We start from the raw sequence: 22,082 nt of genomic DNA, 5'->3' as shown, positions 1-22,082 counted from the left end.
CCTATAAGTTGGGATTTCTGCAAGCTGGCCTCATTTTTCTCTAACTTCTTTATGCTTAGGTGGGGTGTAGACTTGTCCCTAATTAGTCAGTGATTGAGGGAGGGGGTGATCTCTGGTGTAGGTCAGGGATAGCATAATTTCCCCTGTGGCTCTCTTGGTAATTGCCTGAATGTGGTTTTGGAGAAGAAGGAAAGGGCTCTTAGGATGCATGGGCCAAAGATGAGTGCCAGAAAGAGCATTCAGAGGGGTCCAGCTAGAGGTAGAAGCCAGGAGATCCAGTTAAGATTCCAGGATTGTTGGACTTTTAAGGCCCTGTCAGCTAGTGTCTTGGCCCCACCCCTTACTATGCCAGGCTGGTTGGTGTAAAAACAGCATTCTTCCTCTAGGAATAGGCATAGCCCCCCTTCCTCAGCTGTGAGGAGGTCAAGTCCTCTTTGATTTTGGAGGGTAGCTGCTGCCAGTGAATCTATCTGGTCCTGGACTGTGACGATTCTCTGGGCAACCTCCTCTAAGCTATCTGCGAGGTCTTCGTTTAGGCTCTGATAGCAGGAAAGAGAGGTTGCCAGCCCCCTATCCCAGTGCCTAGGCCTGTAACTATTCCTAGGCTGGCAAAGAGGGGAAGGAGAGCAATGCCCCTCCTGGTCCCAGCATAAGTGGTAAGAGGAACCTTAATTTTCTAATGATAACCAAAAAAGTAAACAACCAGCATTTCTTAGAACACTATCACTTAAAAAAAAAAAATTTTTTTTCAACAAAACACATGACATTACATTAACAGTTCCAAATCTACTTTATAGATGATCTGTGTAACAAAAGCTAAAATCAGGTGAACTTAAAACTTATTGAAATATTTAGATGTTTACCATTTAACCCAGCAATGCTTCAAAGCTTTACCAAAGGCTTTGGAAAATTATGTATAGGCATGTGAGCCTGCAGAAAAGGCAGAGAGCGGCAGGGAGCAGACCCTGCAGCCTGTTCTAGGACTGCAATTTCCAGGCCTCCAAATCCTTGGATTTAAAACTGCCACATTGCCGAAACCAGTTTGGCTCAGTGGATAGAGCATAGGCCTGAGGACTGAAAGGTCCCAGGTTCGATTCCGGTCAAGGGCATGTACCTTCATTGCGGGCACATCCCCAGTAGCGGGTGTGCAGAAGGCAGCTGATTGATGTTTCTCTCTCTTCGATATTTCTAGCTCTTTATCCCTCTCCCTTCCTCTCTGTAAAAAATCAATAAAATATATTTTAAAATAAATAAAACTGCCACATTTTTCCTTAGAAATAACATGCTCAGGTTTGGGTGATAATGAGGTCAGCTTCTGATAGTATCAGGACTGTTAAGTAAGTGTTTGCAGTTTTGCAATAAAAACGTTGTTCTTTGGCAAGAGGGCAGGGGCATTTAGTAAGAAACAGTGTAGACGTGAGGTGACTAATGGCTGTGTGATTAGTCTGTCAACCCCCATAAGACACTGAGGAGGGAACAAGGGTCTCAGCGAATTCAGGGAGGGTAGAGTAAGTGGCCCCAATGTCAATTAAAAAAGAGATTGGCTTACCTGCCACCACAGTCATTATCGGAGGCTCTGTCCTGGTGATGGAAGTCTGTGGGGCCTTGTCAGGGCCTGGGCAGCTTCAGTCCTCTGTGGCCAGTCCCAGGAAGTCTGGGAGCTCCCAGCTATACATACCCAGAGGGTAGCTTTGTTGGACTGGCTGATGTCCCACCTAAAGGGGCAGTCTGATTGGTTGAGCTGCCGCTGCCTACTGCTCTCCGAGTAGCAAAGGGGTGGCTGAAGCCAGAGCAATGGTTCTTCTTCCCTGTAAAACCCTCCCAGGTTTCAGCACCAAATGATAGGGTTGCTGAAGGAGGAACGCATGAGGCCAAAAGGGGTGAAGAATTATAAACTTGTTACGTTATCTGGAAAACTAGATGGGCTGAGCCCCCAGATGGCATGAGCACCCAGAAACAGGGAGTTAGAGATTTTAAAGGACTTTGGGCAGAGAATTCTCTGGGTGGGCCCAGATCCGGGGAAGGTCTAGAGGGGAAGGATAATGGTCTTAGCAAGTGGAATGGGTCTAAGTGAAAGGGAACGTCGGTTGTGAAGTGGTCTAAAGGTCATTTCCCAAGGGAGGGGGTGTCAATTCAATGATTTGATCAGACCTAACAAGCCACCACTGGCTGGGACATCCTTTGTTTTAATACCCATATAAGCTCACTTCTTTCCATAAATCAGAACAGATTAAATATTGCTAACCTGCCCTGACCGGTTTTGCTCAGTGGATGGAGCGTCGGCCTGCACACTCAAGGGTCCTGGGTTCTATCCTGGTCAAGGGTATGTGCCTTGGTTGTGGGCACATCCCCAGTAGAGAGTGTGCAAGAGGCAGCTGATTGGTGTTTCTCTCTCATCGATGTTTCTAACTCTCTCTCCCTCTCCCTTCCTCTCTGTAAAAAATCAGTAAAAAAAAATTTTTTTTAAAGTATTGCTAAACATAATGAACAACCCAAAGTATTAGTGACTTAAAACAACAAAGATTTGTATTTTGTTTATGCTACCTAACATCAAGGATCAATCAGGGATTCAGGTGCTGGAGCAGCCACCATCTCTAACGTCTCCTTCCATGCCAAGGGAGGAAGAGAGTTCTCAAATGCTCACTTCTGAAATAACATGTATAATTTCTGCTTACATTTCATTAGCCAGAAATAATCATAGGATCCCACAAAACTACAGAGGGCCAGGGAGTACAATGCTAAGTGCTGCCAGGAATATTGTAATTCTACTGACATATTTGTAATTCACTGAGCTCCACACTTTTCTTTCCTTCTCCTCTTGCCTTTTCTTTCTCTTTCCAATATTGCAAAATACAATTAATAAATGATATAATTTATGTTTTGGTTTTCATACTGTTTGCCAAAAAATTGCATTTTCCCACAATGTCTTGTAACTCAAATCCAGTCTTTAAGGATAATATGAACTTGCTTCTCTTCCTTCTTCCTTTCTCGAATCTGCACACATCCACCTGACATTTTTCAATACTTTATTTATTTATTTATCCTTACCCGAGGATATTTTTCCAGTGATTTTTTTTTTTTTTTTTTTTTTTTTTTAGGGAGAATGGAAGAGAGAGGGAAAGACAGAGAGAAACATCAATGTGAGAGAACATCAATTGGTTGCCTCCTGCACAAGCCCTTACTAGGACCCGAGCCAGGGAGGAGCCTGAAACCAAGGTATGTTTCACTGCTCTTATTCAGAATCGAACCCAGAACCCTTTGGTCCACAGGTCAATGCTGTATCCACTGAGCCAAACTGGCTAGGGCTCCATACATTTTCTCTATCAGCAGAAACTGAGCATGTTAGTCAGATGGAAAAGGATAAAAACCCATATCATCTCACTCATAGTGGAATGTACAATAAAAGACAAAAGAGCCCGGTCAGTGTGGCTCAGTGGTTGAGTGTCAACCTATGAACCAGGGATCACAGTTCGATTCTCAGTCAGGGCACATGCTCGATCCCCAATCCCCAGTAGGGAGTATGCAGGAGGCAGCCTATCAATGCTTCTCTCTCATCGTTGATGTTCTGTCTCTCTTCCTCTCCCTTCCTTTCTCTAAAAATCATTAATAAAAAAATTATATATATATATATATATATATAATTTATTTAAGTAACAAAAGAATTAGCAAAGCAAATAAAAAACAATCTCATATGCTGAAACCGGTTTGCCTCAGTGGATAGAGCGTCGGCCTGGGAACTGAAGGGTCCTGGGTTCGATTGTGGTCAGGAGCATGTACCTTGATTGCAGGCACATCCCAGTAGGGGGTGTGCAGGAGGCAGCTGATCGATGACTCTCTCTCATCGATGTTTCTAACTCTCTATCTCTCTCCCTTCCTCTCTGTAAAAAGTCAATAAAATATATTTTTAAAACAAACAAACAAACAAAAAACAATCTCATAGATACAGATAATGGAATGGTGGTTTCCAGAGGGAGTGAATGGGGGGAATTGGGTAAAGGGAGTCAGATGTATAGTGATGAATGGAAACTAGACTTTTTGTGGTAAACACACAATAGAGTATACAGATATCAAATTATAATATTGCACTTCTGAAATTTATATAGGATTAACCAATGTGACTTCAGTAAAAAATTAATTAAAATTTTAAAAAGAATTTATAATGCCTTCTTCTCTTGTCCTCTGACAGATGTTTGAAATCCTACTTTAGAGTCTCAGTTGCTTTTGTTGTTGTTGTTGTTTTAAAATATTTTTATTGATTTCAGAGAGGAAGGAAGAGGGAGAGACAGAAACATCAGTGATGAGAGATAATCATAAGTCAGCTGCCTCTTGTATGCCCCCTACCTAGGGATCAAGCCCTCAACTCAGACATGTGCCCTTGGCCAGAATGGAACCTGGGATGGTTCATCCACTGAGCCAAACCGGTCAGGGCTAGAATCTCAGTTTTTTAAGGGAGTTTGTGTAATAGTGATGTCACTAAACTACTGTGCCAGCTTAGTTCAGTGCAATTTTAGCCCAAACCAGATGTCTTATTCTTCCCACCTTGTCTTTAGGTACCTAGTGGATGCTCAGGCTTATGGGCATTGGAACATTCTGGGAAAGCAACCAAAAGAGGAACTGCCTCTCCAAAAAATAAGCAGTCTTGCTGGGTCTTCAGTCCGTCACTGACAAGTGAAAAATAAGTCACTGTACAACCTGCCCAAGAGATGGGGAAGAGTGGCTCAGGGGGTGGTTGCATTCATCCATGAGGGCAGAGCATTTGACTGGGAGAGACTTCTGAGCCCTTGAAATGAACTTACATCCAGTGTATCTTCTCTCTGCTCCTCAGACACTTCCTCAGGGGTGTGACTGGGAGTTGGGCAGAGGTGCCCACTTACCTTAGGCAACTTACAAGGTAGGTTCATAGGCACCACTCCCTTTGCCACTCCTCTCTTTTTAAAAAAATATTCTTTATTGGTGTTAGAGAGGAAAGGAGAGGGAGAGAGAAATAGAAATTTCAATGATGAGAGAGAATCATTGATCAGCTGCCCATTGGATTTCGAGCTCACAACCCCAGCATGTGCCCTTGACGGAATCAAACCTGGGACCCTTCAGTCCGCAGGCCAAAACTCTATTCACTGAGCCAAATAAGCCAGGACTCTTCTTTCCTTCTTATTCCCCCCTGGTTCCCACTCACACCTATTGTATCTTTTCCATATAAAAACCTTTTTCTTTTCTTCTACAATAGAATTGAACACCCTCTTGTGGACAAAAAAGGAACCACATACGAAATTTGACAAGCATGGCAGGCCCACATAGTCAGAGACCAAAAGTACCCACATAGGATGATCTGAACATAAATGTTCCTAACTAAAAGCGGGTCATGAGGGTCTTCATGTCCTAGGCCTGTAGCTTCCCGGACAAAGGTCAGTTTTACCTTACGTGAGCCTGTCTATTGTCTTTTTGCATCTAGGATAACATATATCTGAAATGTCAGAATAACCTCCTCTATCAGACCCCTTAAGGCACAGCCAGACACCAGAGCATGAGACCACAGAATCCCTCATTGTTATCTTGTTTTCTGAATACCATCTCTAGGTGCTGTAAATATTATTAACTATCCTGTACCCACCAGTATAAAAGAAGTATGTGTCCCTCCCCTTTACTTTTTATCCAATTCCAGAGATTCCCCACTTTGCTTTCTCTCACTCCCTTAATCTACCACCAATGGAATTCATGTAACCCTCCACAGGTTTCCACCTTTGATTCTAATGTATAAAATAATCTGCAAAACTCTTTTTTTTTTTTTTTTTTTTTTTTTTTTTTTTTTTTTTTTAACATTGTCTCAATTCATTGAGATTTTGCTTCCTGGAAATTGTCGACAGTTTGGTTCAAATAAACTCATGAAATTTCTCTAAAGGTTTCTCTTAAGTCGAAACCCTCCAAATCAGAGCCCTCATCATTGGGCACTGTTTTCTATTTGCTGGATGGTAGGAAGGATGGGGTTTCCAAACACTGAACAGAGGTAAGAGGAAATACTTGTCCTCTGCCTGGAGAGTTAGGAAAGGGGAAAAGAAATCCTCCACCCTGGATTGGGTTAATCCATTCAAACCATCATTGAATGTTGTTTTAGTAGAGGTTGAACATTCACACCCTGCTCTACCTGGCGGTTCCTTAAAATGCAAATGAACAAAGAAGGGTATCTGCTGTTAGTTATTTGACCTAAGATTAATTTCCAGCCCTTTCCTGAAAGTAATTTTTTTATAAATGAGAACTAGGGAAATTGGGTACTTTGAAGAGATGCAGAGAGGAGGGCATGACCAGAGATTGTGACCAGGCGAAGAATGGGAAGGCTGTGAGGGTTTTGCTGCAGGCTTGCGCAAGTAAAGTTATATTTACTTTCCTAACCACAAACCTAAAATACTCATGTAATTCTGTTTTCCAGAGCAATAATATCAGTTTGTTCCTTCCAACTATTTATTCATCCTGTACTTGCTGACCATGTCTGTCTTCTCCATGGTCACACCTACCTGGTCTAGACTCTATCTCTCTTGCACCAAACTGAAAACTTTCTAACCCTATTGGTGAACTAAGATAATACAATGCTCTCCTCTCTCACTTGCCGTGGGCCCCAAATAGAGATTTTGAACCCTAGTAACTTTCTGCATACCTCAGCGAGTGTCCAATAAATTCTGTACCCTCAGCCTAAACCCCCACAACTGCTTTTCTGAGATGAGACCAGGCCAAGCCTTTGTTGTTCAATGCAGTTGATGCCTCGGGGACTTAAGGGATTTCTGGACCAAAAAGTTGGTTTTTCAAAGGATTCCAATATCACTGGAGGAACTAAGAAAGTATAAGAGAAATAAGCATAATGGAAGCAAATGGGAGGCAATTTGGCAGCAAGAGTAGAGACACTAGATAGCAAAGAATGACCTTCAAGAAAGAGAAGCAAAAGCTGCCAAGAAATTGACTGTCAATCAACAGAAAATGACATTCACAGCAGAGCAGTGTGGGTAGCACCAGACATGACACCAAAAGACTCTGCACAAAAAGAAAACAAAATTTGGGATACTTTAAGGTATGACAACTTTGATAATTATACCTACTATTTTGATCATCTTTAAACTTAGAATGTTGTGGGGAAACTATGACCATATTTTTCTTAACGTTATGACTATCTACCCATTCTCCTTTTCCAAAACACTTCAAGGATTTGTGGCCTGGGGAAATTAGTGTTAGACTAGCTGCTGGAATCTCCTAAGGCTCTGAAACGAAATTACTTTTCTGGAACTGATGTATTTACCTGATAACCACAATAAACCAAGGACTGCAACAGACCTTACCCAAGGAGAGAGCAGACAGAGGATAAAGGAATCCTCCATCACTGGGGATAGTTTAGGGCTTGCCAAATTGTGCACACTTTTCCTTTTAAATTTTCTGTACAAGCCTGGCAATGTTTAGGGAAAACTGAAGTAGCATTATCAAAGTCAAGTTTATGATCAGTGCTTCATCCCACACCCCATACTTCATAACTGACTTACTACAAACACTAAGACGTTCAGGGTTTTTCTTAAAATTCCTACTGACTTTTTTTGTTCTTGTTGTTTTCAATGGCTGCTGACTCTGCACCAAGTTGCACAAATATCCTACCAGGAAAGTGTCTGTGACAGACAGAATTGATTAATGAAAATGTAGGTGATCACTCTATCTTTAGCTGTAGCTGCCAATGCAAATGAGTCAGAGGGTTTGCTTCAGACACTGAGTTAATTGTGAAACTCTGCAGCGGGAAATGCCATTGGAGAGTGCCTGCTGACCTCACAGTTGCAAAAACTATTTAAAAAGATGTGGAAACCAGATGTTTCAGTCGCATTGCAGCCTCTGCACTGAGAATTTATCCTGAGGAGCCCCTAATAGGCTATTATTTCTCTACAGCTGAGATATGATCATCCCAATTTACTTATTTGTCTTGCTGTGGGAAGAGGCGCACGGATGGGGATTCAAGGATGGAATTTTTCATAATTCCATATGGCTTGGTAAGAAACTGTACTTATTGAACTTCTGGTTAAGAATGCCACTTTTTTGAATTCGTGGAGAAACGAATCAAAGCAGTAGATTTTTCTGTGCTGTTCAAGCCTTGTGTTTTCAAAGAAAATGTTTAGGAAAGATAACTTTTGGAATGTCTATACCCTTTTTAAAATAGTGTTCCTGCCTTCTAGGATTTAAAAATAGCTTTTTATAAAGTTGTTCAGTAGGAAATAGAAGTTAATATTAATATTCCATATGAAAATATATTTAAAATTTTTCAAAGCAGATGTGGTGGTATTGTGGGAAATGTTTCTTTAACAAAAACATCAATGTACCTTTTTATTTTTATTTCAATGCATTTGCAATCAGATTTTATAGCAGGTAATTGTAACAAAATCATAACAGACAAATCAGAATATAAAATAACTTTATAATCATTGCTCCATGTAGCATATGTCTTACTTTTTCCAAATATTCTTTTTGACTAGTTTGACAAAGTCTATGTATTTCTGAATGCGTTCTTACCACTCTGGTTCCTTTTGTTTAAGCAACCCATGTACTTTTCTGCCCCTTTTGTTAGACAAGGAACGTTCCTTTTGCTGCTTTGTTTTGTTAAATGCTAGCAAAGAATTAATTGGACCTAACTGTGAGTATAAACAATAAACAAAAAAAAAGCTAAATACTGAAAGCCCAAAATACCCTTTTTAGTATTCTGAACAATGCTTTAATTCCCATGATGCAAATTAATATTGCTTTATGTTCATTATTGTGTTTGATAGTGAAAACATTTTTTAATTCTTAAGAAGAAAATTGAGGGTTTCTTGTATAAAATAAAGAAATAAAGAGAAAGCAAAATTAACTTTAGGCCAGAGCGTGGTTTTATGCTTGCTAAGCAGTGTACAGTTGTAGAATATTTCAGCATGTTTCTCCCTGGTAATAGTAACTGCAGCCATGCGGATTTGATTTAAAAGCTTGATTTACAATGCACAGCCTTGCCGCCTCTCTTTTTCAGCTTGAGCCAGTGAACTAGCTTCGTGCTGAACACTGAGATCCATTTGGCAAAGCTGGGGTCTGGAATTTACCAGAGGAATGAACACATCTCTGTTTATTTTCACTGCACACAATCAAACTAAGGAGATAGCCTCAGATTTGTTAGGCAGGAAAAAGATGGTCATGAAGCTAGTAAGAATTAAACCCATATGGATGAACTTCGAAATGCTCAAGTAATTAGGAGCTGTGGTCGTTGGTGTTTTTAAAAGTGATTTTGTACTTTACAAAAATATAAACCTACACAATAGAAATTCTGTCCTGGTGGTCAAGAGAAGCAAACCCAAATGTTTGTTAATAGTGCTGCAGATTTGAGGCTTGGGGTAATTGCACATTTCTCCAATCTAGGACAAATTATTGACCAGTCAGCATGAATGAATTGTTTACCGTTGGTTAGGTCCATATAGCATGAGAAACTATTTAAGGAGAAAGAAGAGTTGGATTAGAAGGCAGGGCTCACTAGCAACTATCAAGAACAAGGCACTTGAAACCCTTAGACTTAGTGCCACATGGGGAAAAAGAGAAAACAGAGGACCCCTGAGGTTGGTTTTTAACTCTGGTATCGTAAATTGAACCAGCATGCATGGGGACTGTCTGTACTTGCGTTGCCCACTAGTGTCCACTAGGAGTAAGACCTGATCCTCTGCAATTAGCAAACCACCTCATGGTATATGCTCAAAACAACCAGATTGGAAACTAGTGAAAGTTTCGTTAATGAGACTTTACCATATGAAGGACAGTGGAAGTAGGTAAGTTTCAAAGGGGAAAATGAGTTGTGTGTTCCTTGTGTTCTCTGATCTATACTAGTAAGTATCAAGTTGACCGAGGTCTTCAGTAATGAGCTTTTACCATATAATGTATAAAAGGATCCTTTGGCTCTAGCCAGCTTGGATCAGTGGATAGAGCATCGGCCTGTGGACTGAAGGGTCCCAGGTTTGATTCCAGTCAATGGCACATGCCTGGGTTGCAGGCTCAATCCCCAATGGGGGATGTGCAGGAGGCAGCAGATCGATAATTCTCTCTCACCATTGATGTTTCTCCCTTCCTCTCTGAAATCGATAAAGATATGTTTGAGAGAAATAAAAATAAAAGGATCCCTTGGCGTCCAGAAAAACAGAGAAAATGCCATGCAGCATTCCTGCTGAACTGTGGCAGTGTCACCTTCAGCCTGGGGAGGACAGCAAGGAACAAGCTTTCTAATACTGCTGGCTGCATGTCACTGCATGCCAAGATATAGGTGTTCTCATTAGCAATGATCTTGATGGTGACTGATTGCCCAGGTTAGGGTACAAGGACTGAACCATAATCTGACAATCTACATAGAACTATTAGAGCTACAGTATGATTACTGCCCTGAGAATCTTTTCTCGTTGTTTCCATGGCAAGATGCACTCCAAACTCAAAACAATCCTTTTAAGTAGTAATCTACTGGGAGATAACTCATGTGTGATTTAACACTACCGAAAATATGTTGGAAACAAATGTAAGCTAAAAAAGGACAAAATCGTTCAAGAACTTAGGAACCGGTACTTAGGGGTGCTCAGGATTTTCTCTGCTGCGTTTGAATCTAGTTTTCTTCTCTTTAATGAAATATTTGTTTGCTTTGGATTCCTTTCAACTTTCCCTCTGTTTTTTTTATTTGTTTACTAAAGTCTCAATTATATTGTATTAGTCATTTCCCTCAAATGGATACTGTGGCTTATTTTTCTCCATCATCACAAGCTGACATAATGGATCAATTTTCATGGTTTCTTTGCCTTCACCTCCTTTTTTTCTCCTATTAGTTACCTTTCCAAGTTTTTCTGTAATTTAAAGGAAAAAAAAAAAAAGTCAAAACTTGATCACCTTTGGTAGTGCAGAAATGCAATGTTGTACTGAAACCCTTTCAGGCTGTCAATTCAGAAACTTAATTTAGCCTCAAGTTTCTGTCTCTGTCCCCAGGTTTTCCTAAAATTCCCCCTCATTCATATTTTCCCCCAAAGCTTTCTAATAATGAAATGTAGCTACCCAATGCTGCTGACCCAAGGAACCCTTTGGCAGAAACAATAGCTGATGTAATCTTTCATCTGAGGTCATAAAATTTCCCTTGTTCTGCAAGAAGGCAAGTAGTGCATTTACAACTTTTTGTGAATTCACAGAACAAGCTGCAGGCGTCTATCACAGAGAAGCTCGGGCCGGCAAATACAAGCTCACCTACCAAGAAGCAAAGGCGGTGTGTGAATATGAAGGCGGCCGTCTCGCCACCTACAAGCAACTAGAGGCAGCCAGGAAAATTGGTAACTGATTTGGCAATGACTTTCCTTCTTGTTCACCCTTGGGAAAAAATATCCCACTTTCCTGTAACCCCTTAATAAGACTTCTCTACCCACCTTCACTAATAATTCTCTAAATCCCCATGACATCTCTCATCTCCGCCCCCTGCTTTTCCCATCTTCTCTACCTAGAACTAGCTAGTGAAAAGTTCCTAATACTAGTAACTTATTTGGGGTTACAACCCACTCTGGGCCAATAAATAAAAGTCAAAAGAAAATGAAGGCATCTCGATATCGTTTAAATTCCTCAGAAATTTAAAGCCATTGCTATTCATTTTAATATCTCTTCTTGACTTCTGAGTATGGGTTTCTTCATGTGTTGAGCGATGTTACTATGTTGAGTTTTACAAAAAAATTTACTTGGTAGAGGAAATACTGAATTTAGTGGCTTTTTTCAAAATGTTTCCATTTTTTTCTTTTTTCTTTTTTAAATATTAAATGGGAGAATGCATTTGTATTGAAAAAGAGGATAAGCAATGTATAGGATGGCAGGAGAAAGGAATTGGGAAGATGATATTAGAAGTCCTAGTGGAAAAACCCAGTAATTAATTAGTGTTTTTTTTTCTTTACTTATTTAGAAAAAAAGGGGGGAGGGGTAGAGAGGCTGCTACCATCTCTCTTGGGCTTTCAGGAGAATCCAAAAGACAACCCTACTCAGGACTCTTCTCCATTGAAGAAAGCTCTTTTTCCTGCAGAAAAGTGCCTGGCAGAGCTTATGCTGGCAAAAACACAGGTGTTCTCCCCAACGCTCCAAAGTCTCCCCAGATAACTGCTCAGCCTGTTCCCACGGGACTGAGTGTGACAGGGACGGGAATGATGGACACAAAGCCAGAGTCATTGCTAGCTGCCCTGGACCTCAAGTAAAATTGCTCTTGGATGCCATTGGCAAGTATCTAAGCAGCCTCTGAACTGAGCGAGAAACACAGGGCTGAGGCTTTGTTTGAACTCTACGAGCACTTTTATCCCTCTTCACATTTTAAAAAGTGTTAGCAATATCTTGATGAATCCTGAATTAGAAATGACTTAAACTATGACTTGGGGGGGGGGGGGGAAAGTTTTCAAGACCGACGGTACTTTCAGAAATTATCTCATTGCACTGGATAGGTCATTGGTGAGAAGAAGCCAGCTCTGAACATGCAATGTTTTCAGATTCGTGGGGTTATGATTTCTAGTTCACCTTCATCTTTCTCTATTTTTAAGTAATATGTCATTTCTTAGTAAAAGTCAGATGTTATATTTTATAAAATTGTTTTAAGAAAACCATTTTTTCTCCTTTTACATGAACTGAATGAATTTGGGTGGCTAAGAAACTGTCTGTGTTGGAAGGGACCACCTTTGTAAAGATTTCGTGCTCTCAGCTGAGCCAGTTTGCCTGTTAAGTGTAAAACCTTTTCATTCTCTTGCAGGATTTCATGTCTGTGCTGCTGGGTGGATGGCCAAGGGCAGAGTTGGATACCCCATTGTGAAGCCAGGGCCCCACTGTGGATTTGGAAAAGTTGGTGTTATTGATTATGGAATCCGTCTCAATAGGAGTGAAAGATGGGATGCCTACTGCTACAATCCACATGGTTTGTTAAAAATAATAATTTTGTGCTTTGCAAAAACAGTTACATGTTACTAGGATGTTGTTAAAATGAAATAGCTTATTTTCCCAGAGATAAATCAGTTTCATGATACTAATTAGTAACTATCATTCATAGAGTGATTATGCTGTGTCAATCTGCACTGTCACTCAATATTCACCACCCTACACGGAGCTATTTTTATACCCATTTTAGAAATCAGGAAACTGAGAGTTAAGAATTTAAGCAACTTACCCAAAATTATGTAGCAAATAATTAGAAGGCAGGCAGAATTGTGAATTTAGGCCTTGTTTGTGCCATGGAGAAGGAGGGAGAGAGATAGAAACATCATTGATCAGCTCCCTCCTGCACGGCCCCTAATGGGGATCGAGCCCACAACCCAGACATGTGCTAGAATTGAACCCAGAACCTGTTAGTCCACAGGCCAATGCTCTATCCACTGAGCCAAACCAGCTAGAGCTGTATAACGTCCTTAAATTATCATCTATATTTTATCCTCAGGATAATTCTGTGTGGGAATAATAGGAGAGACATGATTACATTCAATTACCAATAAAGAAACAGGTATAGGATGGTCACAGAGTGCTCGCACCAGATCTATGACCTTCCTTTTAAAAATATATATATATTTTTTTATTGATTTCGGAGAGGAAGGGAGAGGGAGAGAAACATCATTGATAAGAAAGACTCATCCATCGGCTGCCTCCCACATGCCCCCGCACTGGGGATTGAGCCCAAACCTTGATGTCCTGGTTCACTGATCCATGCTCAACTACTGAGCCATGCCGGCCGGGCTCTGACCGCCCCAGCCTTTCTAAGGTCCTGTTCTGCCTTAGAGATAAGCTTCCTTAACTTCAATGGCAATAAGAATTCTAACAAGATTTTAAAAAATAGTTACTTTAATGGAGAATATTCTTGGAAAAAACCTCTAATTGACAAAGTGAAAAATACCTTCGTATGCTACCCAGAGTCAGCACTAGCACCACCACTCAGATTATTTTTAAGTTTCCAGGATTGGTTTGGTCTTTCAAGATACTGGATACTTATTGATATGGAATTAAAATTAATCAGGGCCACTCCATACTTTTCTCTCTAGGTCATAGTGTAAGTGATTGGTTCTGGAAGAGGTTGTTCTTCTAACAGCTTATGTGACACAACATAAATCTGTGAAGTAAAAAATAACTTAGAAAAACATAAATATCTTCACCAAATCCTCAAACAAGATTAAGGTGTTAGTTTAAAACCAGGAAAAAGAGTATAGGAAGATTAAAATTATTCCTTTCAGCTGGATTAGAGTGACCTCCAAGGTCTTTTGTAATCTTGAAATTCTATAATAATTTCCCAAACAGAATATATTGGACTCATTATTCTTCATATTCCAGTCCCTAAAGACAAAGTGGTGACACAACAAGACAAAAACATATGACTGGGCTGTTGGTAACATGAATATATGTATTTGTCAAAACATATGGAAGGGTTCACATAATATTTGTGCATCCTATGCTTAAAAAATATAAATTAAAAGTCATCCCCCAAAAAATGTAACCAAAGATACAATTAATCTTTTTTTTGCTATCTTACTTTTTTAATTCACAAGTGTCTGCTTATTTTAGAGAATTGAACAACTATTGATGAAAAATACATTTATTCTTTAGCTACAGGAATACTATAGATGCTGTATGTTAAGCCATTTCTTTACTTTTTCATAAAGGGATATAAATAAATGAACACTAAGATGTGAATATCATTTTAATGTAGGAATAATTTTTTCTAATGCTTTTTTATCTTTCTGATCTCCTCTCCTCCCCCTCCCCCCATTCCAGCAAAAGAGTGTGGTGGAATCTTTACAGATCCAAAGAGAATTTTTAAATCTCCAGGCTACCCAAATGAGTATGATGATAACCAAATCTGCTACTGGCACATTAGACTCAAGTATGGTCAGCGTATTCATCTGAGTTTTTTGGACTTCGACCTTGAAGATGACCCATCTTGCTTGGCTGACTATGTTGAAATATATGACAGTTATGATGATGTTCATGGCTTTGTGGGAAGGTACGTGTTGTTTCCCATACAGAAAGTTAGAGGAACATTCAATATTGTGTTTAATGTTTCTTTAATTTTTCCCCAACTGTACTTACAATATTGATTTTCCAGTGTTCCTACACTCCTATAACACCATATCCTTTAAAAAAATATATATATATACATATATATGTATATATATATATATATGTATATATATATATATATATATATATATATATATATATATATTAGTGATTTTTTACAGAGAGAAAGGGAGAGGGAGAGAGAGTTAGAAACATTGAAGAGAGAGAAACATCGATCAGCTGCCTCCTGCACACCTCCTGCTGGGGATGTGCCTGCAACCAAGGTACATGCCCTTGACCGGAATCGAACCTTGGGACCCTTCAGTCCGCAGGCCGAAGCTCTATCCACTGAGCCAAACTGGTTTCGGCTATATCCTTTTTCAACAAAGATTTTTCTTATCATGTTAAGTCATAGTTGCTACTTACTATTAAAATAGTGATAGCTACCTTTTGATTGTAACAATTATTTAAATAATTTATTTATGAAGACCTCAAGATTGACTAACAACATGAAGGAGAAAGAGAAATTTGTTGGGGTTTTTAAATGTTCTAATTTCTGTCAACCTTTTAAAATAACTATAAATTCAGTAATGGGTGCCTTTCTTCTGTGTACAAAGCAATGGGCTAAGTATCATGGGTATATGGCAAATAAGCAAAGCATAGCCCCTGCTTTCATACAAGTTAGCTAAACCTACAAAGAGCAGCTTCTTAAAAATAGCTTTCTTTGCCATAAAAAACAAGTGCTCTTTTCCACAATATTTCTTTCTCCCTTGATCTTCAACATGCTGGGACAGGTTTTTTTGTGTGTGTTCTCTCCTTAAATCTTTAATGCAGTTTCCATTTTCAGATCCTTACAAAACATTTCAATTTAAAGAGTGTGCAATTAGGTGTTTTATATATTCAGGTCACCATTTAATAATGTGTATTTAAGACTATCCATTATCAATAGAATATCAATTCTCCCTTATTCATGACTATATATAAATATATATATACTATTTTTTAAAGGTCTTCAACAGCTATACATTTATATTGTGTAATTTACCTTTATAATAGATCTCCCTCCCTCCTCTGGAATAGATTACACTTTCAAAACTGACAAAACTCAATGTTTATATAATGTGCAAGGGAGTTCCTTTCAAGATATGATTCATATAAAAATGGAACCCTCTTATATCTATAAGGTCCAAGTAATTTTTCCACCTTTAAATCTGTCTACTCCAGAATTCAAAATATAATACTACCAACTATACACCCATAGACTTTCAATTGTGAAGAAAACTTTGAGATTAATCAGAGACAAATTTTTAATTTTTTCAAGAAGATTCAAATTGTCTGTTACACAAATAGTTTTGTAGGTGCACAGAGTAGAAATGCCACATATCCTTTCTTAAGAATCTCATTAATAGTTTGAGAAGTTTACTTCAAATAATGTACATGTTCTCCCTTACAAATCCAAATTTTAAAAAAGCAATAAGACGTCATAAAATAACAGGAAAATAAGCCATTACTTGGGGGAAATAAAGCACTTTAGTTATTAGAAAGAGCTCATTGCTATAGCTGTATAATGTTCATTTGTGTGAATTCTCTTTAAAATTCCCTTTCAGATACTGTGGAGATGAGCTTCCAGAAGACATCATTAGTACAGGTAAGGGCTCTAAATTAGTTGCATGTTTTGTTTTCTCTTAGTGTCACCGAAAGTGAAGGACCCAGTAGTCATCACTGTTTACTTTTTTAAAGCTGAGAGACCTGTTTTCTGGTTTATAAATTCCAAGTATTTATTTATACCTAAAGAAAGATCTGTGCCAACTCCTTGCACTGAAAACGTGTAGACTCTCGTTATTTGTGGGAAATATAGGCTGAGATAGTTTTGAGTCTGCAAATCCATGAATACTGCTGTGGCTTATGAGCTCCATAAAATGTAATAAAAGGCCAAGGTTTTTTCACTGATAAAGAATTAAATTAATTTATAAAGTTGTTAAAAATACCACCTATTACTGAAAAAATTTTACCTTACTTCTTGCATTTTTATCTTAGTATAGCATTTCCCAGGGAGAGTTGTAAAGAACACAGTGCTGTGAAATGTTTTTATAATAGGTGTTACATGAGAAAGGGCTCTTAGGTCAGGTAAGTTTGGGTAACACTGAGTTAAATAATGTTAAACAGGTTTCTTTATTTGAAGATGTCAGAGAATTTTTAATAGGTTAATTATGCATAGCAAACCTCAAAGGGCTAGTTTTGGTAGGTAACCTTCTCCAAATTTTTTTTCTCCTGCAAATTATTTAGTGTGATTTTGTTCTACAAAATGTACCTCAAGAAATGTCCTTATAATAGCAAAAATTTATCTCATTAAGCAATACCACTGCTAATAACACAAACTCATATTTTCTGACTAAGAACTTGTATTTTCTTAGATACCATTTTTAATGTAATCACCAGCATTAGTATTTGGCATTTTGCATGCTCAATTTTTTCCTCCAAGTCATTAAATTATCATAATACTATGCAATTAAAAGTAATAGTCCATAAGCTCAGATATTGCTACCTAAATTATTCCCAAGCTCTAGCCTTTTAGTACCCACAATTCTCATATATTTGTCATTATTGCAAGACATGGAACTACTTGTTCAATTCTTGAATGAGTAATGCTTAAAACTTATTAATTCATTACTCTGTTACAATTTCCTAGGATTGGTAAAGTATGAAGCCCTTTGTTTATCTCTATTTTTTTCTTGAGAATAAATTTTATGTTAACAGAAAGTTAAAAGAAGACATCATATGAGCTGTAGGAGGTGGTTGGGAGATGAGAATTCTATTTTTAAAAGAGGGAGAGGGAGAGTCAAAAGGAAGCCCTGAAACTTTCCATTTTGTCTGCTAAATTAAAGGAGAGTAACATCTTTGTTCTTTTGCATCCTCTTCCTCCCCAGGAAATGTCATGACCTTAAAGTTTCTAAGTGATGCTTCAGTGACTGCAGGAGGTTTCCAAATCAAATATGTTGCAGTGGATCCTCAATTGAAATCCAGTCAAGGAAAAAATACAAGCACTACTTCTACCGGAAATAAAAACATTTTAGTTGGAAGATTTAGCCATTTATAAAACAAAACAGGACTTTTAGTATTTATGTTTGTATCTTTTGGAACCCCTTGGATCTCACTTTTATATTATTATTATTGTTATTAACATTTATTTATTACTTTTCTAGATGTAAATGTTATGCCTGATAATGTTGAGAAAATTGGAAAATACAGAACATTTTAAATGAGAAAATAAAATCTCTCATAATCCCACTGCAAGAAAATAACAGGTGTTAACATTTGTGTATTTTTCTTTTAGTCATTTTTTTATTTGTTGTATCTGTATATATATGTTCCTATATGTATTTGTATTTGAAGTTTTGGAATTCTGCTCTATATCCCTATATCTTGTTGTTTTTTAAACCTTGAGCTATCTAACTTAAATATTTTCCCATAACATTGAGTATTATGCAAAAACATGATTTTGAACAGCTGTCAAATGTTCCATATGATTTTTCCATACTTTATTTAAGCCTGTTTCTATTGTGGGAATATTAGGTTGTTGTCATAAACACTGCTTCAATAAACATCTTTGAACATGTGCATTTGTATAGCTCTCTACTCATTTGGGGGAGGGTCCTAGAAGTGGAATTAGCAGGTCAGATATTAATTAAAATGGAATTTTCTTTTTGATGAGCAAAAATGACATAACATTGTGGTTTTGATGCCAGAGGATGGCGTGGGTGAACTTCCTCCATTGCCAGTGGGAGTAGGGTACTTGCAACATCTTGAGAAAAAGCATTATCTATAAGATGCACTCGGGAGGATGAATGATTTTCATTTGTGTGAAATTATATTCCTCAGTTTGCGAAGTCCCATTTCTCTTCATCTCGTCCTGGAAAGTGTGCAGCGGGGGCTTCAGTATAGCTAGGAGTAAGCCGGTGTCCTGAGAGTTTCTGTTCCACGTCGAGTTGGGTCCGATGTAGCATCAGGCTAAAGTCTCTGAGTCCATTGTGTGGAACCCACATCCGCGTGGGCCACATGGCTGAGTGAGAGTGTGCAAGCCCCACAAGCCAGGAGCACCAGGGGGCCCAGAGAGGGAACTCCCTTTGTTCAGGAGCTTATGTGTCTCAGATTTCACACCTTCCAAGTGGTCCCGCCCATTTTGGTCAATGCCCTGCTTTCACGTGTGACTAACAGGTAAACATCTTCCCATATCTCCCAGACCTTACTGAGCATGTGTCTAAATTGCAGCTTTCCTTCGCTCCTTTCCAGTTATTAATATTATAACCAGGTTATTACAACATGGGATGGGGGACAGATGCAGGATAGAAGGGAACATGGGAGGGGGTCGGGGGGAGAAAGACATCAGTAATATCTTCAACAATAAAGATTTTTTTAAACACAGGTTATTACAATGATATCAGTTTAAATTTGTAGTGTGGTTAATAGTTGGTTTACATATATATTTTTATCCAATGTTATTTCTTCTGTGATTTATTTTTCTACCAGTGGCCTGGTGCATGAAATTCGTGCACATTAAAAGGGGGACCCAGAGTCAAGTCCCCACCCACCCACATGAGCCCCAAAATCGCGTGAGACCCAGACCCGGCAACCCCTCCTCCCCCCAATTGGGCTAGATCCAGACCTGGCCAGTCCCACCCTTGTCAAGCCCCGCCAAGCAGGGGGCATAGCCTCAGGTCCCCTGGCCCAGCATCAGGACAGGGAGTGTGGCCTGAGGTCCCCAGGTGGGGCAGAAGACATGCCTTGAGATTCCCTTTCAAGCCCCACCAGACAAGGGGAGTGAAGCCTCAGGTCCCCTGTCAAGCCCCTCTGGGCAGAGGGTGCAGCCTGAGTTCCCCTGATGCACTGGGGGTGCACCTTGAGGTCCCCCATCAAACCCCGCTGGGTGGGGAGCTCAGCCTGATGTTCCCTATCAAGCCCTGCCAAGCAGAGGGGCACAGCCTGAGGTGCCCCGGCCTGGTGCCGGGGGCAGGAGGCATGGCCTGAGGTCCGTCAGCCTGATGCCAGGGTGGGGTGCAGGGCCTGAGAGACCCTGTCAAGCCCTAGGGGGTGAGGGAAGGCATAGCTTCAGGTCCCTGCTAATTGCTTGTTAAGGCTCCTTAAGGGAACTTGGCCTCAGCTGTGTGTGCAGCCATCTTTGTGATGGAGTGATGGTCAATTAGCATATTGCCTCGTTATTAGATAGGATGTCTTTTATTCATTTTTTTTAAACCTGTGTTATCTTGTTTTTACTGATTTATAAGAAGTCATTATATATTAGGCATATGATTTTATATCTGTCCTACATGCTGGAATGTAATTTTATTTGTAATTTGACTTTTTATAATGTTTTTAATGCACTCAAAGTTAAATTTTAGTTGCTGTCATACTTATTGCTGCAGTCCCTTATCTTTATGTTTAGCATGAATATTCCCATTACAAATTGTTGGATGAACTCAAAAAGAATTAAGAGACTGCTAGAATATAAATGACAGAGAGTTAGTCAAGGATCTTAGAGTTTGCACACCGGAAACATAGCTAAGCAAAACCTAGTTGTGTTCTGAAGGAGAAAGGAAAGCTGAGGGTTGGTTCTTATAGTATATAGTACCATCTTAAGAAGAATCAGTCCTTTTCCTTTTATTAAATTATTATCTGTGTACATATTTTACCATTGCCCCCCCTCCCATACATACATAATTTAATTTTTTTTAAAAGTAAAATAAAAAAAGAAAAAGAAGAAGAAGAAGAAGAAGAAGAAGAAGAAGAAGAAGAAGAAGAAGAAGAAGAAGAAGAATCAGTCTGAGTTCTTAGTGCCAGGATTGGTTCAAGTTGTTGTAGGCAAAATAGGGGCCACATACTAACCACGACAAGCTCAGGGAAGGCCTGAATGACTGGCCCTACAAACTGAGAGTCCAAAAGAAACCACCTAAGATGGTCTCAGAATTAAAATTCATAACAAGTCAAGGCAGGTAATCACATCCTAGGCCTGTGGCTTCCTTGACAAAGATCAATGCTTGCTTTAAGTGAGACTGTCTATTGTCTTTTTGCACCTAAAATGACATACCTGTGGAATGTCAGAGTAATCCCCTTTTTCTAGACCCCTCAAGGAACACCTACAATATCAGAGCAGAGATCACAGAACCCCTTATTGTTATCTTGTTCTCCCACATACCGTTTCCATGGGCTGTAAATGTTTTTTGTTTTGGTTTTTAAATAATTATCTTTTTTTAAAATTTATATTTTATTGAGTTTTTACAGAGAGGAAGAGAGAGGGATAGAGAGCTAGAAACATCAATGAGAGAGAAACATCGACCAGCTGCCTCCTGCACACCCCCCACCAGGGATGTGCCTGCAATCAATGTATATGCCCTTGACCGGATTTGAACCTGGGACACTTCAGTCTGCAGTCCGACGCTCTATCCACTGAGCCAAACGGGTTTCGGCTGTAAATGTTAATTGTTATCTATCCTATGCCCACCGATGCAGAAGAAGTATTTGTCTCTCCATTTTAGTCTCTATCCAGTCTCAGAGATTTCCTTTCTCCCACCTCCCTAATCTACCACCAATGGATTCCAATTACCCTATTTGCATCTCCTTCTTTGATTCTATTGTATAAAATAAGTTATAGTTGCTACTTTGTATGTGAGGGGTATAGTCTCTATCCAATTAAATTTAACAAAAATGTATATGCTAGGTTCTATCCTGGACACTTGGGAAACACTCAAGAACCAAAGGAATAGAAATCCTTAGGCTTGCGGAGCTTATGTTCTGGTGGGGGGAGAAACCAATAATCAATAAACATGTTAAATTAGTAAACTGCATGCAGGAAATAAAGTGTTGTATTGCTTATTAAACTAAATGGAATAAGTGTAGATTAAAAAAGAAAAAAAAGAAAGGAAGAAAGAGGCTAAGAACTAAACTCAAGAAGAGGAAGATCAGAAGACTGAGAAGGAACAGGGGGTGAATTAAGAGGAAAATCTTTTGCGGTCCTAGAAGCCAAGTGGAAAATGTAT

The 22,082-nt window shown here is 39.1% G+C and overlaps 1 protein-coding gene across 2 annotated transcripts; it reads left to right on the top strand.

Moving 5' to 3' along the window:
- Positions 1-7,829: 7,829 nt before the first annotated feature.
- TNFAIP6 (TNF alpha induced protein 6) lies at positions 7,830-18,666 on the top strand. Of its 2 annotated transcripts, XM_036421975.2 has the most exons (6): positions 7,831-8,009; positions 11,187-11,324; positions 12,767-12,928; positions 14,767-14,995; positions 16,659-16,699; positions 17,979-18,666. In XM_036421975.2, the coding sequence occupies exons 1-6, from the start codon at positions 7,916-7,918 to the stop codon at positions 18,146-18,148; spliced, it is 834 nt and encodes a 277-aa protein (XP_036277868.1). In that variant the 5' UTR covers positions 7,831-7,915; the 3' UTR covers positions 18,149-18,666. The 2 variants fall into 2 exon arrangements, with proteins under 2 accessions (XP_036277869.1, XP_036277868.1); XM_036421976.2 differs by lacking the exon at positions 11,187-11,324 and having other exon boundaries at positions 7,830-8,009.
- Positions 18,667-22,082: the final 3,416 nt, after the last annotated feature.

The sequence above is a fragment of the Pipistrellus kuhlii genome, unplaced genomic scaffold (genome assembly GCF_014108245.1).
Source record: "Pipistrellus kuhlii isolate mPipKuh1 unplaced genomic scaffold, mPipKuh1.p scaffold_m20_p_7, whole genome shotgun sequence".
Taxonomy (NCBI): domain Eukaryota; kingdom Metazoa; phylum Chordata; class Mammalia; order Chiroptera; family Vespertilionidae; genus Pipistrellus; species Pipistrellus kuhlii.
Note: the sequence above shows the minus strand (reverse complement) of the source record. Positions and strands in the feature narration are given on the sequence as shown.

What these genes read in the sequence shown, in the direction of transcription:
- TNFAIP6 (XM_036421975.2), top strand. Translation starts at nt 7,916, where the DNA reads ATGATCATCCCAATTTACTTATTTGTCTTGCTGTGGGAAGAGGCGCAC. An exon ending in TCATAATTCCATATGGCTTG is followed by an intron (nt 8,010 to 11,186) that starts GTAAGAAACTGT and finishes GTGAATTCACAG; the next exon opens with AACAAGCTGCAGGCGTCTAT. An exon ending in AGAAGACATCATTAGTACAG is followed by an intron (nt 16,700 to 17,978) that starts GTAAGGGCTCTA and finishes CTTCCTCCCCAG; the next exon opens with GAAATGTCATGACCTTAAAG.